The 24378-nt window shown below is 42.3% G+C and overlaps 4 protein-coding genes across 6 annotated transcripts in view; 1 reads left to right on the top strand and 3 right to left on the bottom strand.

Moving 5' to 3' along the window:
- LOC309364859 (zinc finger protein RFP-like) overlaps positions 1–24378 on the bottom strand; it is a 260032-nt gene that overhangs the window by 190585 nt on the left and 45069 nt on the right. The gene's annotated exons all lie outside the window — the stretch shown is intronic.
- On the bottom strand, positions 4293–8282 carry LOC309365034 (olfactory receptor 2C1-like). Of its 2 annotated transcripts, none has more exons than XM_081903138.1 (2): positions 7901–8282; positions 4293–5313 (listed from the first exon to the last, which is right to left on the bottom strand). In XM_081903138.1, exons 1-2 carry the CDS (start codon positions 7961–7963, stop codon positions 4369–4371), a joined length of 1008 nt encoding a protein of 335 aa, XP_081759264.1. In that variant the 5' UTR covers positions 7964–8282; the 3' UTR covers positions 4293–4368. The 2 variants fall into 2 exon arrangements, with proteins under 2 accessions (XP_081759264.1, XP_081759265.1); XM_081903139.1 differs by lacking the exon at positions 7901–8282 and adding an exon at positions 5351–5614.
- LOC309365069 (olfactory receptor 2G3-like) lies at positions 12528–13615 on the top strand. Its single transcript, XM_081903202.1, has one exon. The coding sequence runs from the start codon at positions 12613–12615 to the stop codon at positions 13537–13539; it is 927 nt and encodes a 308-aa protein (XP_081759328.1). The 5' UTR covers positions 12528–12612; the 3' UTR covers positions 13540–13615.
- LOC309365043 (olfactory receptor 2G3-like) lies at positions 18668–23803 on the bottom strand. Of its 2 annotated transcripts, none has more exons than XM_081903151.1 (2): positions 23273–23803; positions 18668–19638 (listed from the first exon to the last, which is right to left on the bottom strand). In XM_081903151.1, the coding sequence occupies exon 2, from the start codon at positions 19633–19635 to the stop codon at positions 18691–18693; it is 945 nt and encodes a 314-aa protein (XP_081759277.1). In that variant the 5' UTR covers positions 19636–19638; positions 23273–23803; the 3' UTR covers positions 18668–18690. The 2 variants fall into 2 exon arrangements, with proteins under 2 accessions (XP_081759277.1, XP_081759276.1); XM_081903150.1 differs by lacking the exon at positions 23273–23803 and adding an exon at positions 22173–22394.

Below are 24378 nucleotides of genomic sequence, written 5' to 3' on the forward strand. Positions count from 1 at the left end.
GGAGTAAATGCAGTGCATATACGACGTCCGCTCTGAAATTGGGATAGTCTTGCAAGTTGCCATTAAAATGCGGAACCAGGGCACCCCCCCTCCGTCCAAGCGCAATGCCCTCCGCTCTGGAACCTGGGGCCCCCGCCCTGTCCGCGTGTTCCCACCTTGCCTGCAAATCCTGGCACGTCTTCTCCAAGTCGTCATTCTTCTTCTACGAAGCAATGACTGCCGATGTGAGAGCGGTAACCTGATCCCGCAGTGCAACCAGCTGCTCCTCAGCGCTCATGGCTGCTCCCGTTCGTGAGCTTCGCAAAAAAAAATTTTTTGCTTTCTGAGAGGGGACTTACTGTCACGGCCACCCAGGACGGGTCCCAGCTCACAAGAGACCTCACTCCGTTGCAGTTTATTTACAGGAAAAGTTTATTGAAGATTTCTGCTTCTCGTACAGTTCAGCATCGTGGCCGTACGTCTGTCACGTTAGACCGCTGAAGTCCCCTCTGACTCCTCCCCTCTTCCACACCAACTTAATAGCCTGGCTCTAGACCACCTCTTCCTCTCCTTTCTTTTCCGCAGGGTCTTCCTGCCCCCCTGGGTTCCCTCTCTCCGTGACTCGCCTGAGGCTGAATCCTCTGCCGCCTCTTCCCCCCTCCTTCTGGCTTTAGGGCCGGGCTCCTCCCCTGAGCTCTCTCCACTTCCGCGCGCCTCTACGTTTGAACTTGGCGCGCGTACGTTGCTGCTGACCTTTCTTTCGACCGCTACACCACCCCTTGTTCTGCTCTCCACCCTTTCCGGCTGAACACCTTGCTCCAACCCCCTTTCTCTGTTCTCTCCTAATCCTGCTCCCTCCGAGAGGCTGACGACTCCACCCCCTTTACTCCGTTCCGGCTGAGACGCCTCTTGCTGCGTCTGTCTTCCACTGGGCTCCTCTCCGCTTCTCCCTTCTCCTCCCTTTTGCTTGATTAAGGTAACCCCCTTTTGAGAATCCTCTGACTCGCTGCTCAGACTCGTGGATTCCCTCAGAATTCCGTCATCTTCTTCCTCATCCTTCTGCCCCTCCTCCCACTCGCTCTCCGTCTCCTCTGTCATCTCCTCCTCTCTCCCAGAAACCCTGACAGCACTGATTAGTCATAGCATAAAGAATTTGCTTCGGGTTGTTCTGTGATGCTTCCTCAGTGTTGCCATATAACTGCTGGGGCTATAGCATAACAAATGTGGGAGAAACCCCCTACACCAAACATTTGTGGTATAGAATATTTCAACAGGAAGTTTGCAATGTGACTGCTCCCCAAATTTCTGCAGGTGCAATCAGTATGGTTTGGGCAACCCAGCCAGATGGGCAGGGTACATACAAAATTGTTGTTGTTGTTGGATTGTATGTGACCGCCCGAAAAGCATCCTTAGCACAAAGAGCTATGAATGTGTGTTTAAAAGGACAGCTGCAGGGGCCCTTAATTTGACTTTCTGATACAAGATATTTCAGCTTAGCTGTCTGCCAATTCTACACACACACACACACCACACCAACACACTGCTTTTCTGTTTAATGCATTTTACAGCTGCTGATTGTCATTGTGTCATGTGAACCAGCCATTTGGTATTATTGCTACTTTGGTGGGGGTGACTTCCATCCTGCAGAACCAGTTTGACACTGTTTTCCCCACCTTCTTTCCCTCCCATCTTTGGCCTTACAGTAGATCTGTAGGAAGGACATTTTATCCTCCATTTTATTCCCATCAACCCAACAGTCGTATTAATGGCAGTCCTTTTTATCTATATCTATCTATCTATCTATCTATCATCTATCTATCATTTATCTATCTATCATCTATCTATCTATCATCTATCTATCATCTATCTATCATCTATCTATCTATCATCTATCTATCTATCATCTATCTATCTATCATCTATCTATCATCTATCTATCTATCTATCTATCTATCTATCTATCTATCTATCTATCTATCATCTATCTATCTATCTATCATCTATCTATCTATCATCTATCTATCTATCATCTATCTATCATCTATCTATCTATCTATCTATCTATCTATCTTCTATCTATCTATCTATCTATCTATCTATCTATCTATCTATCTATCTATCATCTATCTATCTATCTATCTATCTATCATCTATCTATCTATCTATCTATCTATCTATCTATCTATCTATCTATCATCTATCATCTATCTATCTATCTATCTATCTATCTATCTATCATCTATCATCTATCTATCTATCATCTATCTATCTATCATCTATCATCTATCTATCTATCTATCTAATCTATCTATCTAATCTATCATCCATCTATCTATCTATCTATCATCTATCTATCTATCTATCATCTATCTATCATCTATCTATCTATCTATCTATCATCTATCTATCTATCTATCTATCTATCTATCTATCTATCTATCTATCTATCTATCTATCTATCTATCTATCTATCTATCTATCTATCATCTATCTATCTATCTATCTATCTATCTATCTATCTATCATCTATCTATCTATCTATCTATCATCTATCATCTATCATCTATCTATCTATCATCTATCATCTATCTATCTATCTATCTATCTATCTATCTATCTATCTATCTATCTATCATCTATCTATCTATCATCTATCATCTATCATCTATCTATCTATCATCTATCTATCTATCTAATCTATCTATCTAATCTATCATCCATCTATCTATCTATCTATCATCTATCTATCTATCTATCTATCTATCTATCTATCTATCATCTATCATCTATCTATCTATCATCTATCTATCTATCTATCTATCTATCTATCTATCTATCTATCTATATCTATCTATCTATCTATCTATCTATCTATCTATCTAATCTATCTATCTAATCTATCATCCATCTATCTATCTATCTATCTATCATCTATCTATCTATCTATCTATCATCTATCTATCTATCTATCATCTATCTATCTATCTATCTATCTATCTATCTATCATCTATCTATCTATCTATCTATCTATCATCTATCTATCTATCTATCTATCTATCTATCTATCTATCTATCTATCATCTATCTATCTATCTATCATCTATCTATCTATCTATCATCTATCTATCTATCATCTATCATCTATCTATCTATCTATCATCTATCATCTATCATCTATCTATCTATCATCTATCTATCTATCTATCTATCATCTATCATCTATCTATCTATCATCTATCATCTATCTATCTATCATCTATCTATCTATCTATCTATCTATCTATCTATCTATATCTGTCTATCTAATCTATCTATCTATCATCTATCTATCATCTATCTATCAAATTTTATTAGTTTTTCTAACATATCATTTTCAACAATAATTAGACATATATTTTGTTTAAAAGGATATTAGTTCTCAATACACACCTCCAAATGTAACTTCTCAATAAATAATGCTGCTAGGGATGAAGGAGAACTTGGATTTTGTTCCCATGTTAATGAGAACGTACCTAATAGGCACCAGCAGTTACCATTCAACCTTAAAATGAATGCACCTGAACTCTGAAGACAATACAAACTCTGTTGCCAGGAACTGCAACTGGAGAGGGTGGTTGTTGTGCTCTCTTTAGGCTTATCCACTTTTAGCTTTCCTCCATGCTTTCCAGACATGGTCCATGCTTTAAATCTGCGCCTGAATGACCTTTTGCTTTAAAGAGTTTTTTCTGTGGTGAATGCACTGGAGCAAAATGGGGGGGGGCACTAAAACATAAAGTTTTAAAACAAGGGCATGTGCCTGGAAAGAACGGGGCAAGCCCATTGTACCTCAGGATATAAATTAGTGCATTAAGCATGGTGACAACAAATGTATAGAAAAAGGAAACCATCTTGCCTGGTCACAAGAGTAGTTGGACCGGGGGCTGAAGGGAACTGAAAATGGCCGCCCCATAAAACAGCGAGACCACAATCAAGTGGGAGGCACAGGTGTTGACTACCCTCAGCTGAGTGAACCTAACACAGCATCATAGTGTAGCTATGAAAGTCCATAATGAGGCCTAGGGGTGCTACAAGGAATACTACACTGGAAGCAAAGAGCTCCACCTCATTCAGTGAGGTGTCAGAACAGGTCAATTTGACTGAGGCTGGCACCCAGGGCCAGCCCTATCATGGGGCAAACTAGATAACTGCCTAGGCCACAGATCTCAGAGGGGTGCAGTACAGACTGCACTGTCCAGCCTGATTCATTGGCATATCCAGCAGTCAATTCAAAATTAAAAAGAAGCTCTGGTTAAGACAAAAAGTGCCACATAAGTGATCAGTGAGGTTTTATTTATTTTTTATTAAAATATAACCACACAGTCTCCGAACAGAGTTGGGAGACATTGGTCTTAAGTTTTCTTCATCAGTCTTCTTAGAGCTTTGTGTACCTCTTTGTTCCTCAGCGTATAGATTAAGGGATTGAGCATGGTGACAACAAATGTATAGAAAAGGGAAACCATCTTGCCCTGATCGCGGGAGTAGTTGGACGGGGGCTGGACATAGCTGAAGGTGGCCGTCCCATAAAAGAGCGACACCACGATCAAGTGGGAAGCACAGGTGTTGAAGGCCTTCTGCCTGCTCTCTGCTGAGCGGATCCTCAACACAGCAACCACAATGTAGCAATAAGAGACCATGATGAGGCCTAGTGGTACTATAAGGAAGACGGCACTAGAAGCAACAAGCAAAGCCTCGTTGAAGGAGGTGTCAACACAGGCCAATTCGATTAAGGCTGGCACCTCACAGAAAAAATTGTCAATTCGGTTCTCTCCACACCGCGGGAGCCGAAGAGTCATCACCGACTCCACCACTGAGGTGCTTAGCCCACTAATCCAGGCGACGGCAGCCATTTTGAAGCATACAGAGTGGCTCATAATGGTAGTGTAGCGTAGCGGGTGGCAGACGGCAGCATAGCGGTCGCAGGCCATGACAGCCAAAAGAATACATTCTGTGGAGCCCAGAGAAAGGAAGATGTAGAGCTGGGCCACACAGGCACCATAACTGATGGTCTTGCTTTTCCTCCAAAAGTTCACCAGCATCTGTGGGGCCACACTAGTGGTGAAGCAAAGATCAAGGAAGGAGAGGTTGCTGAGGAAGAAATACATAGGGGTGTGGAGATGGGGGTCCAGCCGCGACACCACCATGATGGTTGTGTTGCCCAACAAGGTCATTGTGTAGCAGATCAGGACAAGACCAAAGAGCAACATCTCCAAGTGTGGGCGGTCAGCCACTCCCAGTAAGATGAATTCTCCTTCATGGCTCTGATTATCTCCCCACATTGCTTCCCTGTACAACATCTTGAAAAGAAAAAAAGATAAATAGCAAAATACCTACTCAAAATGGAGCTGGAATAAACTGCTGTCACAAGAGCAATAGTGGCATCTTGGTATGGCTGAGATCACCCATGTACCATGTATACAATGAGAAAACCTTCTAATTTTTACATGGCCTGATGCAGGCATAGGGTTCCTGCATGTAAGGGTTGGGATGCTTACTGAAAATGATAATGTTTTGTAGTGATCTAAAGAAGGCAAATTTAAAGGTTAGAATGATAAGATTGAACTAAAGTGCCAGCTACCATATGCTCATATGTAAACCAGTGGTCAGCCACACTTTGAATACTTTGTACTATTCTGGTGGTCAAATCTCAGAAAAATGTAGACTTGTGGTTAAAAATAAAGACAAAGAGTATACCATAAAATGATCCAGGGTTGGCAACTTTCCCTTATAAGGGAAAATCTGTTTAGAGAAATTTAACAAAGGTTGAATAACCTAATTGTATCAGCTGCAAATGCAAGTAACAGAAACACAAAAGCTGCTTTTTTGTTGCTGCTTTTATATAAAAGAAGGATCAATTTAAGGAGGGAGGAGGAATCTGTGATAAAGATGCTTAATCTGTCCCCCAACTTCAGCTTAAAATATCCATCCCAGGCACTTTCTCCATACAGTGGTACCTCAGGTTACATACGCTTCAGGTTACATACGCTTCAGGTTACAGACTCCACTAACCCAGAAATATTACCTCGGGTTAAGAACTTTGCTTCAGGATGAGAACAGAAATCTTGCAGCAACGGTGCAGCAGCAGCAGGAGGCCCCATTAGTTAAAGTGGTGCCTCAGGTTAAGAACAGTTTCAGGTTAAGAACGGACCTCCAGAACGAATTACGTACTTAACCTGAGGTACCACTGTATACATTTCCAAGCACATGTCTCAAAACTTTGAGGGAGAGAAACTTTAGGAGGATAAACAAGACATGAAAATTGCTCACCAGCATATCATGAAAAGTGCCATTTCCCATGAACTGAAAAATGATAACAACAACAATAAATAAACTTTTATTTGTATCCCGTACTCCCCGGCCAAAACTGGGCTCAGGGCGGCTAGTATCAAATATATAACATTAGTATAAAATCAAACAATAATTAAATTACCCACTAAAAACAAGTGTATTCAATATTATATCTCTATTCTCTTCATTTCACATCCATCCTATAATTTATGGTCCCTTTCTCAAGATGACACTCCTCACACTACCTCACTAGGGCATGTCATTTTAGGGGGTGAAACTTAATTTTTGCAAATTTATTCAGTGAGGTGTATTTCCGAGTGTGAGGAATTCAAATCTGCTATTATTTTTTGCGACATATTTTTGATGTCGACGTTTGATGAAGAAGCACATAAACTACTTTTGGATAACCAAATAATACTAATTTTATCATATAATATATATAACTGCAAGTACTTGGCAATCAATTTTCATAATATCCATGCAATCTTACACCCATTTTACTTATCAAGCAAAACTAAATTGTATTAATTTAACCAAAATATCTTTTGAATTCCCAAGACATATTAAAACTCTTTTGTACCCCACATTTTTGGAATTTAAAAGTTGAAAAATGCAATATACCCTCCTATCTCACCCCTGTCACAGTGAGAAGTAAATTCATTATGACTAGGTCAGTTTTACACACTGGATATTCTTTTATTTATGTAATATGTGTATAGCCCACACTGTATTCTGAGATCTCTGGCTGGGGGAAATAAAATAAGATTTGCAAAGAAGAATATTAACAAAAACAAAAATCAATCCCATGGAGTGGTCCATAGCTTGGCCTCTTGGTCTGCTATGACAGTCTGTATTGAGAGAGCAAGTGGCTCCACCTTGGGCCAAGGAAACTCTCACAGAGCTCACTCTGGATGCAACTCCAGGTCATCAAGAAGGTATTGTGTAGAAAATACCAGGGGTAGCCTGGGGCAGTCATGAAATTGCCTTATAGCCAATAAGAACATTAGTCCAGCTATCTCAGTTATTACACAGTATTCTCCATGCTTGAGTTGCCGGGTTTTGTTGGACTACCACTCCCATCACCCCTCAGACACCTGAGGGTGATGGATGACGGGGGTTGCAGTCCAACAGCTCTGGAGATTGAAGCTTGAAGGACACTGGTCTAGTCTGACAGGCAGCAGCTGTCAAGATTGCAGACCCGGCTCTCTGCAAACCTGTTCAAGAGATGTCAAAGTTTGAACCTGGAACCTTCTGCATGCAAAGCAGATGCTCCACCACTGGGCTATGGCCCTTGCTATGTGACTAGAGAGAGGGGGGCAAAAGGGAAGATGGAGACTGGGGGAGACACCCAGAGAGGATGAGCCAAGCAAAAAGAAGCACACACTGAGCCACACTGAAAAGAAATCTTTTTGAAAAATCAGAGAGTAAGAACATCCAGTATGTGTATGAGTTTGTGAAGGGGAGAGGGTCAAGGGGGGAAAGACAGGAGGAGATTGATAGAGAAAGAGATGCAGATTCTCTTACATCTGGTGGCATCTCCATAATGATCAATGTAAATCGTGGTAGCAAAAGAGAAAGGCTCTCCGCAACTCTTACCCTGAGCGGCTTGCCAATTTCAGTCCAGTGCCTTGGCTCTTCTGTCTCAGGATTGTGTCTCATATTATGTGTTGGTACCGGCACATCTACATGATCATAGTAGTCTCTCTATCTCAAAAGGGGCCTTCAGGGGACAGGATAAATGATTTTATGATGTTATTCAGGAGGATGGGAGAGGTGGAGGAAATTGCTCTGTCTTCCCTTCTTTAGCAGCTCTCTGAGGAACCACCATGAAGCCCCATAAGGGCCAGAAATCAGACATGATAATTAAGGGAAAACTACATGTTACACTTCAGTCATGAGCAAAGAAGCCCCAAAGGACCTGGCTCCTCTTCCCTTGGACAGCGTCCTCTGGAGGCTGTGACTTGCACCAGGGCAGGGATGGAAAAGAGAACACTACTTAACTCCTTGGGGAGCAAAAGTCTTTGAATTAACTAGCTATGCAGAAATTTTCAAAGTTGTTAGGAGAAATTTATTTTATTGCATATGGATATTTCTGGGTATTCCAATTAGCTGTTAGGAGACCTCATGTGGTGTCACATTTAGGGAACTGGATTTAGTTTGAGGGGAGATCAAACTATGGGCATAGGGACCAAAGGCCGCTGACTACTGTGGGATAAAAAAAACACTGGTTCTGAAGACAATGTCCCATGACCCTTTAAAATGAATTCTGAACAAAACTGGTGAAGTAGCCAAAAGGATTATTGAAAGAAAAGCATCATTTCAAGATAGGTGACCAGTGCAGGCACAGCTTGTTCAGGGAGCCACAAGCATTTTATCCTTATCCCCCTCTAAGCGCCCACCAGGAAGGGGCGTGCAAAGTTTACAGCCTATCACGTCTGCCTTATTAACATATAACCATCCTACTTCCCCTTGTTAATCATTGCACAGATATGGTCAGAAGCCCCCTTACAAAAATCTGTTGACGTGAGCAGTATCTATTTTCTTTCCACAAGCTGTCCTGTTTACACGTGTTAACCATTTATTTGTTCTTAATGCGAGCACAAGCTAGTTTCATATCTGATAACGCTAAAACGGCACATCACAATTTGCTTACCAAAGGTTCTAGCCCTAGGTGTAAGAGGGTCTTTGCTTCTGGGTCCTAACCACAAGCTATATGACTTTCCGAGCATTCTAACCACCAGTTTTGCTAAATGTGTATATACCTATCTGTATATGGTTTTCCCAGTAGTGATGTATGGAAGTGAGAGCTGGACCATAAAGAAGGCTGATCGCCGAAGAATTGATGCTTTTGAATTATGGTGCTGGAGGAGACTCTTGAGAGTCCCATGGACTGCAAGAAGATCAAACCTATCCATTCTGAAGGAAATCAGCCCTGAGTGCTCACTGGAAGGACAGATCGTGAAGCTGAGCTCCAATACTTTGGCCACCTCATGAGAAGAGAAGAGTCCCTGGAAAAGACCCTGATGTTGGGAAAGATGGAGGGCACAAGGAGAAGGAGACGACAGAGGACGAGATGGTTGGACAGTGTTCGTGAAGCTATGAACATGAGTTTGACCAAACTGCGGGAGGCAGTGGAAGACAGGAGTGCCTGGCGTGCTCTGGTCCATGAGGTCACGAAGAGTTGGACACGACTAAATGACTAAACAACAACAACAACAAAAGCCATTTGTGGTTATCACGAGTTTGGCTAATTTTGCAAACCTTGTCAAAGTCCATGCATCCTCTTGTTCTACTAGGCAGTTACTAATTAGCAACTCTTATCAGATTGTATGTGTCCTAGTTCTATCAGGCAGTCATCATCATCATCATCATCATCATTTATTTGTATGCCGCCTTTCCATAGCTAAAACAATGCTGAAGGCGGCTTACAGCATGACAAGATTTACATAATTGCCAACATAACAAAAGTCATAAACAATAAATAAAACACATTAAAAAGGACACCATCAAACGGGAAACAATTTCCACATGCATCATAAAATCTAAAACTAAGAATACAGCATTAATAAGAATCACAATTTAAAATCACATAGATAAAAAAATCTCTTCTCTTCTTCTCTTTGGCGATCACTCATGGCCGAGTTAGATTGTCTTCCATAAACACGGTTTTAACAATGAGTCTGTAATGGAGGCCAGTTCTGGATCCACATGTCCTTCCACAGTGGGGACATTGGTTCCCGGGCGGGAGTTGATTACGGTGTGGATTTGCCAAGTGTGCCTTCCTCTTAGCACATTTCTCCCTTGCATTCTGAGTTCGAGTGTCTTCAAAGTCCATGACACCTTTGGTAAAGGCTCTTCTTCAATTGGAGTGCTCATAGGCCAGTGTTTCACAGTTGTCCGTGTTTATGCTACATTTTTTTAGATTTCCCTTGAGAGAGTCTTTAAACCTCTTTTGTTGACCAGCAGCATTATGCTTTCCATTTATAAGTTTGGAATAGAGTAGTTGCTTTGGAAGACAGGCATCCACACAACATGACCAGTCCAACGAAGTTGAAGAATCATTGCTTCGACACTGGTGATCTTTGCTTCTTCCAGTACACTGAAATTAGTTCGCTTGTCTTCCGAAGTGTTGTGTAAAATTTTTCAGCGACACCGTTATTGGAATCTTTTGAGGAGTTGGAGGTGGCGTTTATAAGTGGTCTATGTTTCGCAAGCATACAGTAAGGTTGGTAGTACAATAGCTTTGTAAACAAGCATTTTGGTTTCCCTGCGAATGTCCCAGTCCCCAAATATGTGATTCTTACTCATGCTGTATTCTTAGTTTTAGATTTTTTGATTCGTGTGGAAATTGTTTTCCGTTTGGTTGTGTCCTTTTTAATGTTTTATTTATTGTTTATGACTTTTGTTATGTTGGTAATTATGTAAATCTTGTCATGCTGTAAGGCGCCTTCAGCATTGTTTTAGCTATGGAAATGCGGCATACAAATAAATGATGATGATGATGATGATGATGATGATGATGACTGCCTGATAGAACTAGGACACATACAATCTGATAAGAGTTGCAAATTAGTAGCTGCCTAGCCCTAGCAGAACAAGAGAATGCATGGACTTTGACAAGGTTTGCAAAATTAGCCGAACTTGTGATAACCACAAGTTTTTTATTTTCCCCAGCCGAAGATCTCAGAATGCAGTGTTATATTAAATAAAGAATGCTATACACAGAATACTATACACATATTAAACAAATAAAATAATATCCATTGTGTAAAACTGACCTAGACATAATGAATTTACTTCTCACTGAGACAGGGGTGAGATAGTAGAGTATATTGAATTTTTCAACTTTTACATTAAAAAAATGTGGGGTACAAAAAACTTTTAATATGTCTTGGGAATTCAAAAGATATTTTGGTTAAATTAATACAATTTAGTTTTGCTTGGTAAGTAAAATGGGTATAAGATTGCATGGATATTATGAAAATTGATTGTCAAGTACTTGCAGTTATATATATATGATAAAATTAAGTATTATTTGGTTTCCCAAAAGTAGTTTATGTACTTCTACATCAAACCTTGACATCAAACTAAATGTTGTCCAGTCACACACACACACACACACACACACACACACACACAAAAGATTTGAATTCCTCACACTCAGAAATACTCCTCACTGAATAAATTTGCAAAAATTAAGTTTTACCCCCTAAAATGACATGCCCTAGTGAGGTAGTGTGAGGAGTGTCATCTTGAGAAAGGGACCATGAATTATAGGATGGATGTGAAATGAAGAGAAGAATGGAGATATAATACTGAATACACTTGTTTTTAGTGGGTAATTTAATTATTGTTTGATTTTATACTAATGTTATGTATTCGATATTAGCCGCCCTGAGCCCAGTTTTGGCTGGGGAGGACGGGATACAAATAAAAGTTTTGTTGTTGTTGTTGTTATCAATCCGGAGGTCCGTTCTTAACCTGAAACTGTTCTTAACCTGAAGCACCACTTTAGCTAATGGGGCCTCCCACTGCCGCGGGAGCACGATTTCTGTTCTCATCCTGAAGCAAAATTCTTAACCCGAGGTACTATTTCTGGGTTAGCGGAGTCTGTGACCTGAAGCGTATGTAACCTGAAGCGTATGTAACCCGAGGTACCACTGTATGGGAAAAGTGCCTGGGATGGATATTTTAAGCTGAAGTTGGGGGACAGATTAAGCATCTTTATCACAGATTCCTCCTCCCTCCTTAAATTGATCTTTCTTTTATATACAAGCAGCAAGAAAAAAGCAGCTTTTGTGTTTCTGTTACTTGCATTTGCAGCTGATACAATTAGGTTATTCAACCTTTGTTAAATTTCTCTAAACAGATTTTCCCTTATAAGGGAGGTCTCCAACCCTGGATCATTTTATTGTATACTCTTTGTCTTTACGTATTTTTAACCACAAGTCTACATTTGACCACCAGAAGAGTACACAGTATTAAAGTGTGGCTGACCACTGGTTTACATATGAGCATATGGTAGTTGGCACTTATTATTCTCAACTTTAAATTTGCCTTCTTTAGATCACTACAAAACATTATCATTTTCAGTAAGCATCCCAACCCTTACATGCAGGAACCCTATGCCTGCATCAGGCCATGTAAAAATTAGGAGGTTTTCTCGTTGTATAAATGGTACATGGGTGATCTCAGCCATACCAAGATGCCACTATTGCTCTTGTGACAGAAGTTTATTCCAGCTCCATTTTGAGTAGGTATTTTGCTATTTATCTTTTTTTCTTTTCAAGATGCTGTAAAGGGAAGCAATGTGGGGAGATAATCGGAGCCATGAAGGAGAATTCATCTTACTGGGAGTGGCTGACCGCCCACACTTGGAGACATTGCTCTTTGGTCTTGTCCTGATCTGCTACACGATGACCTTGTTGGGCAACACAACCATCATGGTGGTGTCGCGGCTGGATCCCCATCCCCACACCCCTATGTATTTCTTCCTCAGCAACCTCTCCTTCCTTGATCTTTGCTTCACTACTAGTCTTGGTCCCCAGATGCTGGTGAACTTTTGGAGGAAAAGCAAGACCATCAGTTATGGTGCCTGCGTGGCCCAGCTCTACATCTCTCTCGCTCTGGGCTCCACAGAATGTATTCTTTTGGCTGTCATGGCCTGCGACCGCTATGCTGCTGTCTGCCACCCGCTGCGCTACACTACCATTATGAGCCACTCTGTATGCTACAAAATGGCTGCTTTTGCCTGGATCAGTGGGCTAAGCACCTCAGTGGTGGAGTCGGTGATGACTCTTCGGCTCCCGCGGTGTGGAGAGAACCAAATTGACAATTTTTTCTGTGAGGTGCCAGCCTTAATCGAATTGGCCTGTGTTGACACCTCCTTCAATGAGGCTTTGCTTGTTGCTTCTAGTGCCGTCTTCCTTATAGTACCACTAGGCCTCATCATGGTCTCTTATTGCTACATTGTGGTTGCTGTGTTGAGGATCCGCTCAGCAGAGAGCAGGCAGAAGGCCTTCAACACCTGTGCTTCCCACTTGATCGTGGTGTCACTCTTTTATGGGACGGCCACCTTCAGCTATGTCCAGCCCCCGTCCAACTACTCCCGCGACCAGGGCAAGATGGTTTCCCTTTTCTATACATTTGTTGTCACCATGCTCAATCCCCTAATCTATACCCTGAGGAACAAAGAGGTACACAAAGCTCTAAGAAGACTGATGAAGAAAACTTAAGACCAATGTCTCCCAACTCTGTTCGGAGACTGTGTGGTTATATTTTAATAAAAAATAAATAAAACCTCACTGATCACTTATGTGGCACTTTTTGTCTTAACCAGAGCTTCTTTTTAATTTTGAATTGACTGCCGGATATGCCAATGAATCAGGCTGGACACTGCAGTCTGTACTGCACCCCTCTGAGATCTGTGGCCCAGGCAGTTATCTAGTTTGCCCCATGATAGGGCTGGCCCTGGGTGCCAGCCTCAGTCAAATAGGCCTGTTCTGACACCTCACTGAATGTGGTGGTGCTCTTTGCTTCCAGTGTGGTATTCCTTGTAGCACCCCTAGGCCTCATTATGGACTTTCATAGCTGCACTATGATGCTGTGTTAGGTTTACTCAGCTGAGGGCAGTCAAAAGGCCTTCAACACCTGTGCCTCCCACTTGAATTGTGGTGTCGCTGTTTTATGGGGCGGCCATTTTCAGTTACTTTCAGCCCCCGGTCCAACTGTTCTTGTGACCAGGCAAGATGGTTTCCTTTTACTATACATTTGTTGTCACCATGCTTAATGCACTAATTTATATCCTGAGGTACAATGGGCTTGCCCCGTTCTTTCCAGGCACATGTCCTTGTTTTAAAACTTTATGTTTTAGTGCCCCCCCCCCCATTTTGCTCCAGTGCATTCGCCACAGAAAAAACTCTTTAAAGTGAAAGGTCATTCAGGCGCAGATTTAAAGCATGGACCATGTCTGGAAAGCGTGGAGGAAAGCTAAAAGTGGATAAACTCAAAGAGAGCACAACAACCACCCTCTCCAGTTGCGGTTCCTGGCAAGTGATATTTAGAGCCTGAATATCATGTTTATTGTAATGTCTACATTCACCTTAAGAGTTCAGGGGCATTCATTTTAAGGTTGAATGGTAACTGCTGGTGCCTATTAGGTACTGTCAGGGATTGAGGAGCGGAGGCACAGGGGAAGGAGGAAGCGGAGAGCGAAGGGGAACAATCCGAGGGCAGCGTAGGTGAGGATGACAGTGGGGCAAGAGATTCCATGAGCCTGTCCAGTGATTCGGAAGATTCCCAGAAGGGGGCACCGATAGCCAGAGCAAGGGGGTTCCCGGGAGGGAGGCACCAGAAGCAAGGGACCAGCGGTGACTCCCAAAGCAGCAGCTGGAGATCGGGACCAGGTTCCCCACCAGAGCGTAGCGGGGGGGAAGAGTCCCAGGTGTCAGGACCGGTTTCCACTCCAGGGGAAAGAGAAGATGAGTCAGGGCTGACCACGCCCCTGTCGCTGAGTGAGGGAATAGAGGGGAAGTCAGATCCAGTTAGCCCCCCCGAAGGGGGAAGCAGTGAAAGGAGCAGTGTAACGGTCAGGAGGAAGGTTACCGGCTGGGCGCGCGCGCCAAGTTCAAATGCACAGGCGCGCGGGACAGCCGGGAGCGCGGACTGGGAGCCAGGTCCTAAAGCACGCCGGAGGCAGGGGGAAGAATCTGGGGACTCGTCAGCATCAGCATCAGAAGAGTCCAGAAAGGGCAACACCCCAGCGGGCAGAAGGACCCAGAGGAGAAAGGAGCAAAGGAGGAGGTGGAGCAAGGCTAGGGTCTTGAACTGGTGTCTGGGGGGAGGAGATTCAGACGGAGCTTCAGCGGTCTAGGGTTGAGACGTAGAGCTGTGCGCCGCGGCTTTGGAATGGAAACTGAACCTTAATAAAGACTTTTGTATATAACAAGAACCGGCGTTGGTCCTCTGTGAGCTGGGACCTTGGGCAGCTCTGACAGGTACGTTCTCCTTCATCCCTAGAAGTTACATTTGGAGGTGTGCATTGAGAACTAATATCTTTTTCAAAAAGATAAAGATAAAAAAGACTGCCATTAATACGACCGTTGGGTTGATGGGAATAAAATGGAGGATAAAATGTCCTTCCTACAGATCTACTGTAAGGCCAAAGATGGGAGGGGAAGGAAGGTGGGGAAAACAGTGTCAAACTGGTTCTGCAGGATGGAAGTCACCCCCACCAAAGTAGCAATAATACCAAATGGCTGGTTCACATGACACAATGACAATCAGCAGCCGTAAAATGCATTAAACAGAAAGTAGTGTGTTGGTATGGTGTGTGTGTGTGTGTGTGTGTGTGTGTGTAGAACTGGCAGACAGCTAAGCCAAAAGATCTTGGATTGGAAAGTCAAATTAAGGGCCCCTGCAGCTGTACTTTTTAACACACATTCATAGCTCTTTGTGCTCAGGATGCTTTTGGGGTGGTCACATACAATCCAACAACAACAACAATTTTATATGTACCCTGCCCATCTGGCTGGGTTGCCCAAACCATGTTGATTGTGTTGGGATACTGCCAGGGAGATATGGCCCATCATGGCCCCCACGTCGCCTCCAAACGATCCATCGATCTCCCATAGATACAGTATCAGCAATTAGCGACACGAGCTCCGGAAAATAGCTTGCCACATTCCAGAGCTGATGCACGCTCTATCAGCAGAATTCGCACAGCGAAAGATGCACGCGGGAGAGCATTATTTAGAAGTTTATTCAGCGTTGGTCAGAACAAAGGAAAAATCATGACTGCCTGCTTGCGTGTTCAGGCACAGAGAGAGAAACGAAAGCAAAGACACAACAGAAACATCCTGTGAACAGGAAATACGCAGGCTGTGACACAAACATCCTGCTCCCTTTTAAGGTGGAACGGAAATATCCTAACAGACTGCACCTGCAGAATTTGGGGGGCAGTCACACTGCTGCATTTCCATTCATTGCAAACTTCCTGTTGAAATATTCTATACCACAAATGTTTGGTGTAAGGGGTTTCTCCCACATATGTTATTCTATAGCCCCAGCAGTTATGTGGCAACACTGAGGAAGCATCACAGAACAACCCGAAGCAAATTATTTATGCTACTACTAATCAGTGCTTTTTTCCTCGGGGGGCGCAGGGGTACGCATACTCCTAAACATTTTGTGAATCTAAGTTTGGCCTCATTGAGGGGCAGTATTTCAATATGAGTAGGAAAATGAAAGCACCCCTAAACAGTTTTTTAGGTGGGAAAAAGCACTGCCACTAATACATATTGATGGTGTCAAAAACATGTTGCTGAATATCACTGACAGGGCCTTGAATAGCAGTACATCACCACAAGGGGGGTGAACAGTGTCGTATGCATAGCAAGGAAACAAAACCCAAGTGGGAGAAAAACCAAATGTAGATCAATTCCTAGTGAAATATGTGGCTGTATGATGATGTGAACCCAGATTCCCCCCTTGGACTAAAACTAGTTCTCTAAATGGAGTACTCAGAAAAATCAATATGCAATGAAATAAATTTATCCGACCAACAGTTTCCATATAGCTAGTTGATTCAAAGACTTTTGCTCCCTTAAGGCGTTAAGTAGTATTTTTCTTTCCAGGTCTTCCCTCATGCAAGTCACAGACTCCAAATGACATTGCGCAAGTGAGGAGGAGGAGAGTCTTTGAGGCTTCTTTGCTCATGGCTGCAGCGTAAAATTTTCCCCTAATTATTGAGTCTGAATTCTGTTCCATCTGCGGCTCCATGATGGTTCTTCAGGGAGCTGCTGAAGATGCGGCTGGGGAGGATAGCAACTTGCTCCACCACCTCCCGCTGGATAACATCATAAAATCTGACAGTAATTTGGTTTAAATGTTGTTGTTGTTGTTTTAAAAAATACTAGATTACCTTTGGCCCTCCAGATGTTGGTGAACTACCACTCCCATCATCCCAGTATTTGGCCATGCTTGCTGGAGCTGAACAGAATTGTGCTTCAGCAACATCTGGAGGGCTGAATGTTAAGTCATGTAAACATGAGAAGGTTTTCTTGTGCACATGGTTCCTGGTTCATATTCATACTGCATAGATTGAGAAGCAGATTGGGGATGGGACATGACTTTTTAAATGGTATCAATGCAATCTATCATGAACAAAAAGCTAAAATTATTGTAAATAATGTGGTACCGGAGGAAATTAGAATTGAGAAGGGAACCAGGCAATGGTGCCCACTTTCCCCTCTCCTGTTTATTTCGGTCCTAGAGGTCTTGCTAAGTATGATTAGAAAAGATGAACAAATTAAAGGTATTAAAGTAGAATCCAAACAATATAAATTAAAAGCCTTTGCTGACAATTTAGTACTGACATTACAGGATCCAGACTACAGTGCAGTGAAAGCACTGTAGTTGATACAGGAATTCAGGCAGGTAGCGGGATTTAAGTTAAATAAGAGTAAAACCAAAGTATTAGAGAAAAATCTGGATAATGATGAAATAAAACTATTACAAGAAAAGACGGGCCCAGATTTTGTGAAAAAAGTCAAGTATTTGGGTGTGAATCTGTCTCGGAAAAACTTGAACTTATATAAAGAGAACTATGAGAAACTATGGAATGAAATTAAGAGAGACCTAGAGATATGGTCAAATTTAAAACTGTCATTAATGGACCAGATTTCAGTGGTTAAGATGAATGTATTGCCAAAGGGTTTTTTTGTTTGTTTCAAGCCCTCCCAATCATAGACAATGTGAAATGCTTTAAAGAATGGCAGAAAGCTTTATCTAGATTTATCTGGCAGGGGGGAAAACCCAGAACTAAATATAAATTTCTTAGGGATTCTAAAGAAAGAGGGGGATTCTCCCTGCCAGATTTGAAAATCTATTTTGAGGCAGCTGCTTTTTGCTGGATTAAAGAATGGATACAACTAGAAGACACTGATGTTTTAGATTTAGAGGGATTCGATAATTTGTTTGGATGGCATGCATATCTATGGTATGATAAAGTAAAGGCCCATAATGCTTTCAAAAATCATGTAATTAGGAAATCGCTGTACAACGTATGGATAAAATATAATGATCTCTTAGAAAGGAAGACACCCAGATGGCTTTCACCAATGGAGGCGAAGGCCCAAAAAAAGTTAAATATGGATATCAAGTGGTTGAGGTATTCAGATTTATTCTTGGAATTAGCTGGAGTAGCTGGATGGAGGTGGGGGTCACTGAAAATGGCCACCCCCTAAAAGAGTGACACCACAATCAAGTGCAGGCAATCCAACATAAAAAAGAAGATCTGGTTGCCATATAAGTGATCAGTGATGTTTGATTTATTTTTATTAAAATATAACCACAGAGCCTCTGCATGGAGTTGGGAGACATTGGTCTTAAGTTCTCTTCATCAGTCTTCTTAGAGCTTTGTGCACCTCTTTGTTCCTCAGGGTATAGATTAAGGGATTGAGCATGGTGACAACAAATGTATAGAAAAGGGAAACCATCTTGCCCTGATCGCGGGAATAGTTGGACGCGGGCTGGACGTAGCTGAAGATGGCCGTCCCATAAAAGAGCGACACCACGATCAAGTGGGAAGCACAGGTGTTGAAGGCCTTCTGCCTGCTCTCTGCTGAGCGGATCCTCAACACAGCAACCACAATATAGCTATAAGAGACCATAATGAGGCCTAGTGGTACTATAAGGAACACTGCGCTAAAAGCAACAAGCAAAGCCTCGTTGAAGGAGGTGTCAACACAGGCCAGCTTGATTAAGGCTGGCACCTCACAGAAAAAATGGTCTATTCGGTTCTCTCCACACCGTGGAAGCTGAACAGTCATCACTGTGTGCACTAGTGAATTGCTGAAGCCAAAAAGCCAGGCGATGGCAGCCATTTTGAAACATAAAGAGTGGCTCATAATGGTAGTGTAGCGCAGTGGATGGCAGACCGCAGCATATCTGTCATAGGCCATGACAGCCAAAAGGACGCATTCTGTAGAGCCCAGAGCAAGGGAGATGTGCAATTCAGCTACACAGCCACCATAGGAGATAGACTTCTTTATCTTCCAGAAGCTCACCAGCATCTGTGGTCCGAGGCTGGTGGTGAAGCAAAGATCAAGGAAGGAGAGGTTGCTGAGGAAGAAATACATAGGGGTGTGGAGATGGGAGTCCAGTCGTGACACCACAATGATGGTTGTGTTTCCCAACAGGGTCATCATGTAGCAGGTCAGGATAATGGCAAAGAGGAACATCTCCAAGCGTGGGCGGTCAGCCACTCCCAGTAAAATGAATTCTCCTTGGTAGCTCTGATTACCTTCTTCCCACAATCCTTCCCTGTACATTATCTAGAAAAGGAAGAAACAAAAATAGGAAAATGCCTACTCAAAATGGAGCTGGGATAAACAGTTGGCACGAAAGCAATAGTGGCATGGTTGCAAGACTGTGATCACCCAGTGATTCTCATTCTTGGACATGAGACCCATCCCCATTCTCCAAGTCAAAGCTCCAGTTAAGTGTAATCTCTACCCAATCTGCTTCTGAATCAATGCAGTATGAATATGAACCAGGTACCATGTGTACAAGAAAACCTTCTCATGTTTACATGACTTAACATTCAGCCCTCCAGATGTTGCTGAAGCACAGTTCTGTTCAGCCCGAACAAGCATGGCCAAAAGCCCTGGGAAGATGGGAGTTGTAGTTCACCAACATCTGGAGGGCCAAAGGTAATCTACTATTTTTTTAAAAATAACAACATTTAAACCAAATTACTGTCAGATTTTATGATGTTATCCAGCAGGGAGGAAATTGCTATCTTCCCCACCTGCATCTTCAGCAGCTCCCTAAAGAACCAACATGGAGCCGCAGAAGGAACAGAACTCAGACCCAATAATTAGGGGAATACTTTACGCTGCAGCCATGAGCAAAGAAGCCTCAAAGGCCTCTCCTTCTCCTCGCTTGCGCAATGTCCTCTGGAGGCTGTGACTTGCACGAGGGAAGGCGTGGAAAGAAAAATACTACTTAACTCCTTAGGGAGCAAAAGTCTTTGAGTCAACTAGCTCTATGGGAACTTTCCAAGTTGGTCGGATAAACTTATTTCATGGCGTATTGATATTTTGAGTACTCCAATTTGCTATTTCGACACCTCGTGTGGTGTCACATTTAGAGAACTAGTTTTAATCCAAGGGGGTATCTGGGTTCACAACATCATAAAGGTAAAGGTAAAGGGACCCCTGATCATTAGGTCCAGTCGTGGCCGACTCTGGGGTTGCGGCGCTCATCTCACCTTATTGGCCGAGGGACAGTTGACACAAAAGCAATAGTGGCATCTTGGTATGGCTGAGATCACCCATGTACCATGTGTACAATGAGAAAACCTTCTAATTTTTACATGGCCTAATGCAGGGATGGGAAACCCTCCTGATGTTCCTGAACTACAACCCTCTTCGGCCCTGGAAGCATCGCCAAAAGCATGGGATGCTGGGAGTTGTAGTTCAGCTATGTCTGGAGGGCCAAGGGTAATCTGATATTCAAGATTAAAAGGAGTTAAACCAGGTTACAATCAGAAGATTAGGGTGCTCTGATTTAGCACTGAAGTGTGGACTTTCTGGGGGAAGTAGCAGGGCCCTAGAAAGCATGGGACAAGTGGAAAATCACTTGGACCCATGCTTTCTACACACGGGACAAGCAGAAGGGTGGATGGGCATACATTCTTGCTCCAGGTTATTCTAGCACAGGGAAAGCCAACACTGGACTTCAGCTCCCAGAAAGCATGGGAAATGATCAGGAATGATGGGAGGCATAGTGCTAATGGAAGAGAATACGTAACTGATCTTGGATTTTAAGATTGCTCTGCTTTTTTTATTGTATGGTTTTTATTCAGAGCTGTGGGAAACCACTCTGGTATTTTTATGAGTACAGTGGTATCTCGGGTTACAGACGCTTCGGGTTACAGACGCTTCAGCTTACAGACTCCGCTAACCCAGAAATAGTACCTCGGGTTAAGAACTTTGCTTCAGGATGAGAAATCGTGCAGTGGTGGCGCAGCAGCAGCTGGAGGCCCCATTAGCTAAAGTGGTACCTCAGGTTAAGAACAGTTTCAGGTTAAGAACGGACCTCCAGAACGAATTAAGTTCTTAACCCGAGGTACCACTGTAGTGGCATATCAGTATTTTCAAATAAATATTTAAATGTGCTCTAGATGGTGCTACCTTTAGAACATACCAGAAGAGTTTAGTTCATACAAAATACAGTGGCTTCTGACAGGAACCCGCAAACTGGGAGTTAGCCAATTCCTGTTTTTAAAAGGAAAAATGTTGTTTGGCTCTGAACAGGACATGTAAGGGTTGAGATGCTTACTAAAAACGATAATATTTTGTAGTGATAGAAAGAAGGCAAATTAGAGTTGAAAATAATTAGATTGAAATAAATTACCAGCTACCATATGCTCATATGTAAACCAGTGGTCAGCCACACCTTGAATACTGTGTACTATTCTGGTGGTCAAATCTCAGAAAAATGTAGACTTGCAGTTAAAAATACATAAAGACAAAGAGCATACAATAAAATGATCCAGGGTTGGAGACCTCGCTTATAAGGAAGATTTCTTTAGAGAAACTACATTAGGTCGAATAACCTAATTGTATCAGCTGCAAATACAAGTAACAGAAAGACAAAAGCTGCTTGGCTCCTCCCCCCCCGGTATTTAAAAGAAGAATCAACTTAAGGAGGGAGTAGGAATCCGCGATAAAGATGCTTAATCTGTTTCCCAACTTCAGCTTGAAATATCCTTCCCATACACTTTCCCCATATACATTTCCAAGCACACGTCTCAAAGCTGTGAGGGAGAGAAACTTTAGGACAAGACAAGAAAATTACTCACCAGTATATTGTTGAAAGTGCCATGTCCCATGAACAGAAAAAGGTGTATTTAATATTTTATCTCTATTCTATTCATTTCACAACCATCCATCCTATAATTTATGGTCCCTTTCTTTCTCAGATGATACTCCTCACACTACCTCACTAGGGAGTGTCATTTTAGGGTTGAAATTTAGTTCTTGCCAATTTATTCAGTGAGGGGTATTTTTGAGTGTGAGGAATTCAAATCTGCTATTATTTTTGTGACTGGACAATCTTTAGTTTGGTAAGTTCACATTTGATGAAGAAGCACAGAAACTACTTTTGGAAAACCAAATAATACTAATTTTATCATATAAAATATATAACTGCAACTACTTGGCAATCAATTTGAATGATATCTATGCAATCTTACACCCATTTAACTTACCAAGCAAAACGAAATTGTATTAATTTAACCAAAATATCTTTTGAATTTCCAAGTCATATTAAAACATTTAGCAACCCTTATTTTTGGATTTAGCTCACCTCTGTCTCAGTGAGAAGTAAATTCATTCTGAAAAATGTGTATCCAATATTTTATCTCTTTTCTTCTCTTCATTTCTCTTCCATCCATCCTATAATTTGTGGTCCCTTTCTCAAGATGACACTCCTCACACTACCTCAGAAGGGTGTGCCATTTGAGGGTTGAAACTTAATTATTGCAAGGTATTCTTGAGTGTGAGGAATACAAATCTGCCATTATTTTTGTGACTGGACAACATTTAGTTTGGTAAGTCCATGTTTGATGAAGAAGCACATAAACTACTTTTGGAAAACCAAATAATTCTAATTTTATCATATAAAATATATAACTGCAAGTACTTGGCAATCAATTTGAATGATATCTATGCAATCTTACACCCATTTTACTTATCAAGCAAAACGAAATTGTATTAATTTAACCAAAATATCTTTTGAATTCCTGCCATGTTAGAACTTTTAGCACCTTCATTTTTGGAACAACAACAACAACAAAAAATTCTTCCAGTAGCACCTTAAAGACCAACTAAGTTAGTTCTTGGTATGAGCTTTCGTGTGCATGCACACTTCTTCAGATACACATTTTTGGAATTAGCTCACCCCTGACTCTTGGTCTGCTGTGACAGTCTGTGTTGAGGGAGCAAGTGGCTCCACCTTGGGCCAAGGAAACTCTCACAGAGCTCACTCTGGATGCAACTCCAGGTCATCAAGAGGTTACTGTGTGGAAAATACCAGGGGTAGCCTGGGCAGTCATGAAATTGCCTTATAGCCAATAAGCGCATTAGTCCAGCTATCTCAGTATTACACAGTATTCTCCATGCTTGAGTTGCCGGGTTTTGTTGGACTACTATTCCCATCATCCCTCAGACACCTTAGCCAATGGTGATGGACGATGGGAGTTGTAGTCCAACAGGCAGGGTGAGCACTGAAGAGGGGTGGTGTGGTAGGAAAGGGAAGGCTGCTTCAGAATAAACCTCACACACCCCTGACTATTAATCATGTCAATTGATGGTAGTTGTCATTCAAACCACCTGTCAGGCACGATGCCAGAGAAGGTTGCTCTACACCTTCCTGTTCTATAGTCGAAGCAGGTAGAGAATGAAATCAAATAAGAATAAATCTTTTTGAAAAAGCAGAGAGAAAGAGCAGTCTGTATGTGTATCTGAAGGGGAGAGGGTCAAGGGGAAAAGGGCAGGAGGAGACTAAAAAAGATAGAAATGCAGATTCTCTTACACCTCCATAAGGCCAGTTACAGATAGGTAGCCGTGTTGTATCCTCCATAAGGATCTGTATCCTCCATAAGGATCAGTGTAAATGATGGTGGAAAAGAGAAATGCTCCCTGCAACTCTTACTCTGGTCGGCTTGCCTAATTCGGTCCAGCGCCTTGGTTCTTCTGCCTCAGTATTGTACCGGCACATCTACGTGGCCATAGCAGGATGATCTCTCTGTCTCTAAAGGGGCCTTCAGGGATCAGGATAAATGATTTTATGATGTCATCCAGGAGGATGGGAGAGGTGAAGGAAATTGCTCTCTCTCCCCTTCTTCAGCAGCTCTCTGAGGAACCACCATGAAGCCCCATAAGGGCCAGAACTCAGGCTCGATAATTAAGGGGAAACTACATGTATTACCCTTCAGTCATGAGCAATGAAGCCCCAAAGGACCTGCCTCCCCTTCCCTTGCACAGCGTCCTCTGGAGGCTGTGACT

This window comes from Podarcis melisellensis (assembly GCF_964234715.1).
Source record: "Podarcis melisellensis genome assembly, chromosome: 2".
Classification (NCBI taxonomy): domain Eukaryota; kingdom Metazoa; phylum Chordata; class Lepidosauria; order Squamata; family Lacertidae; genus Podarcis; species Podarcis melisellensis.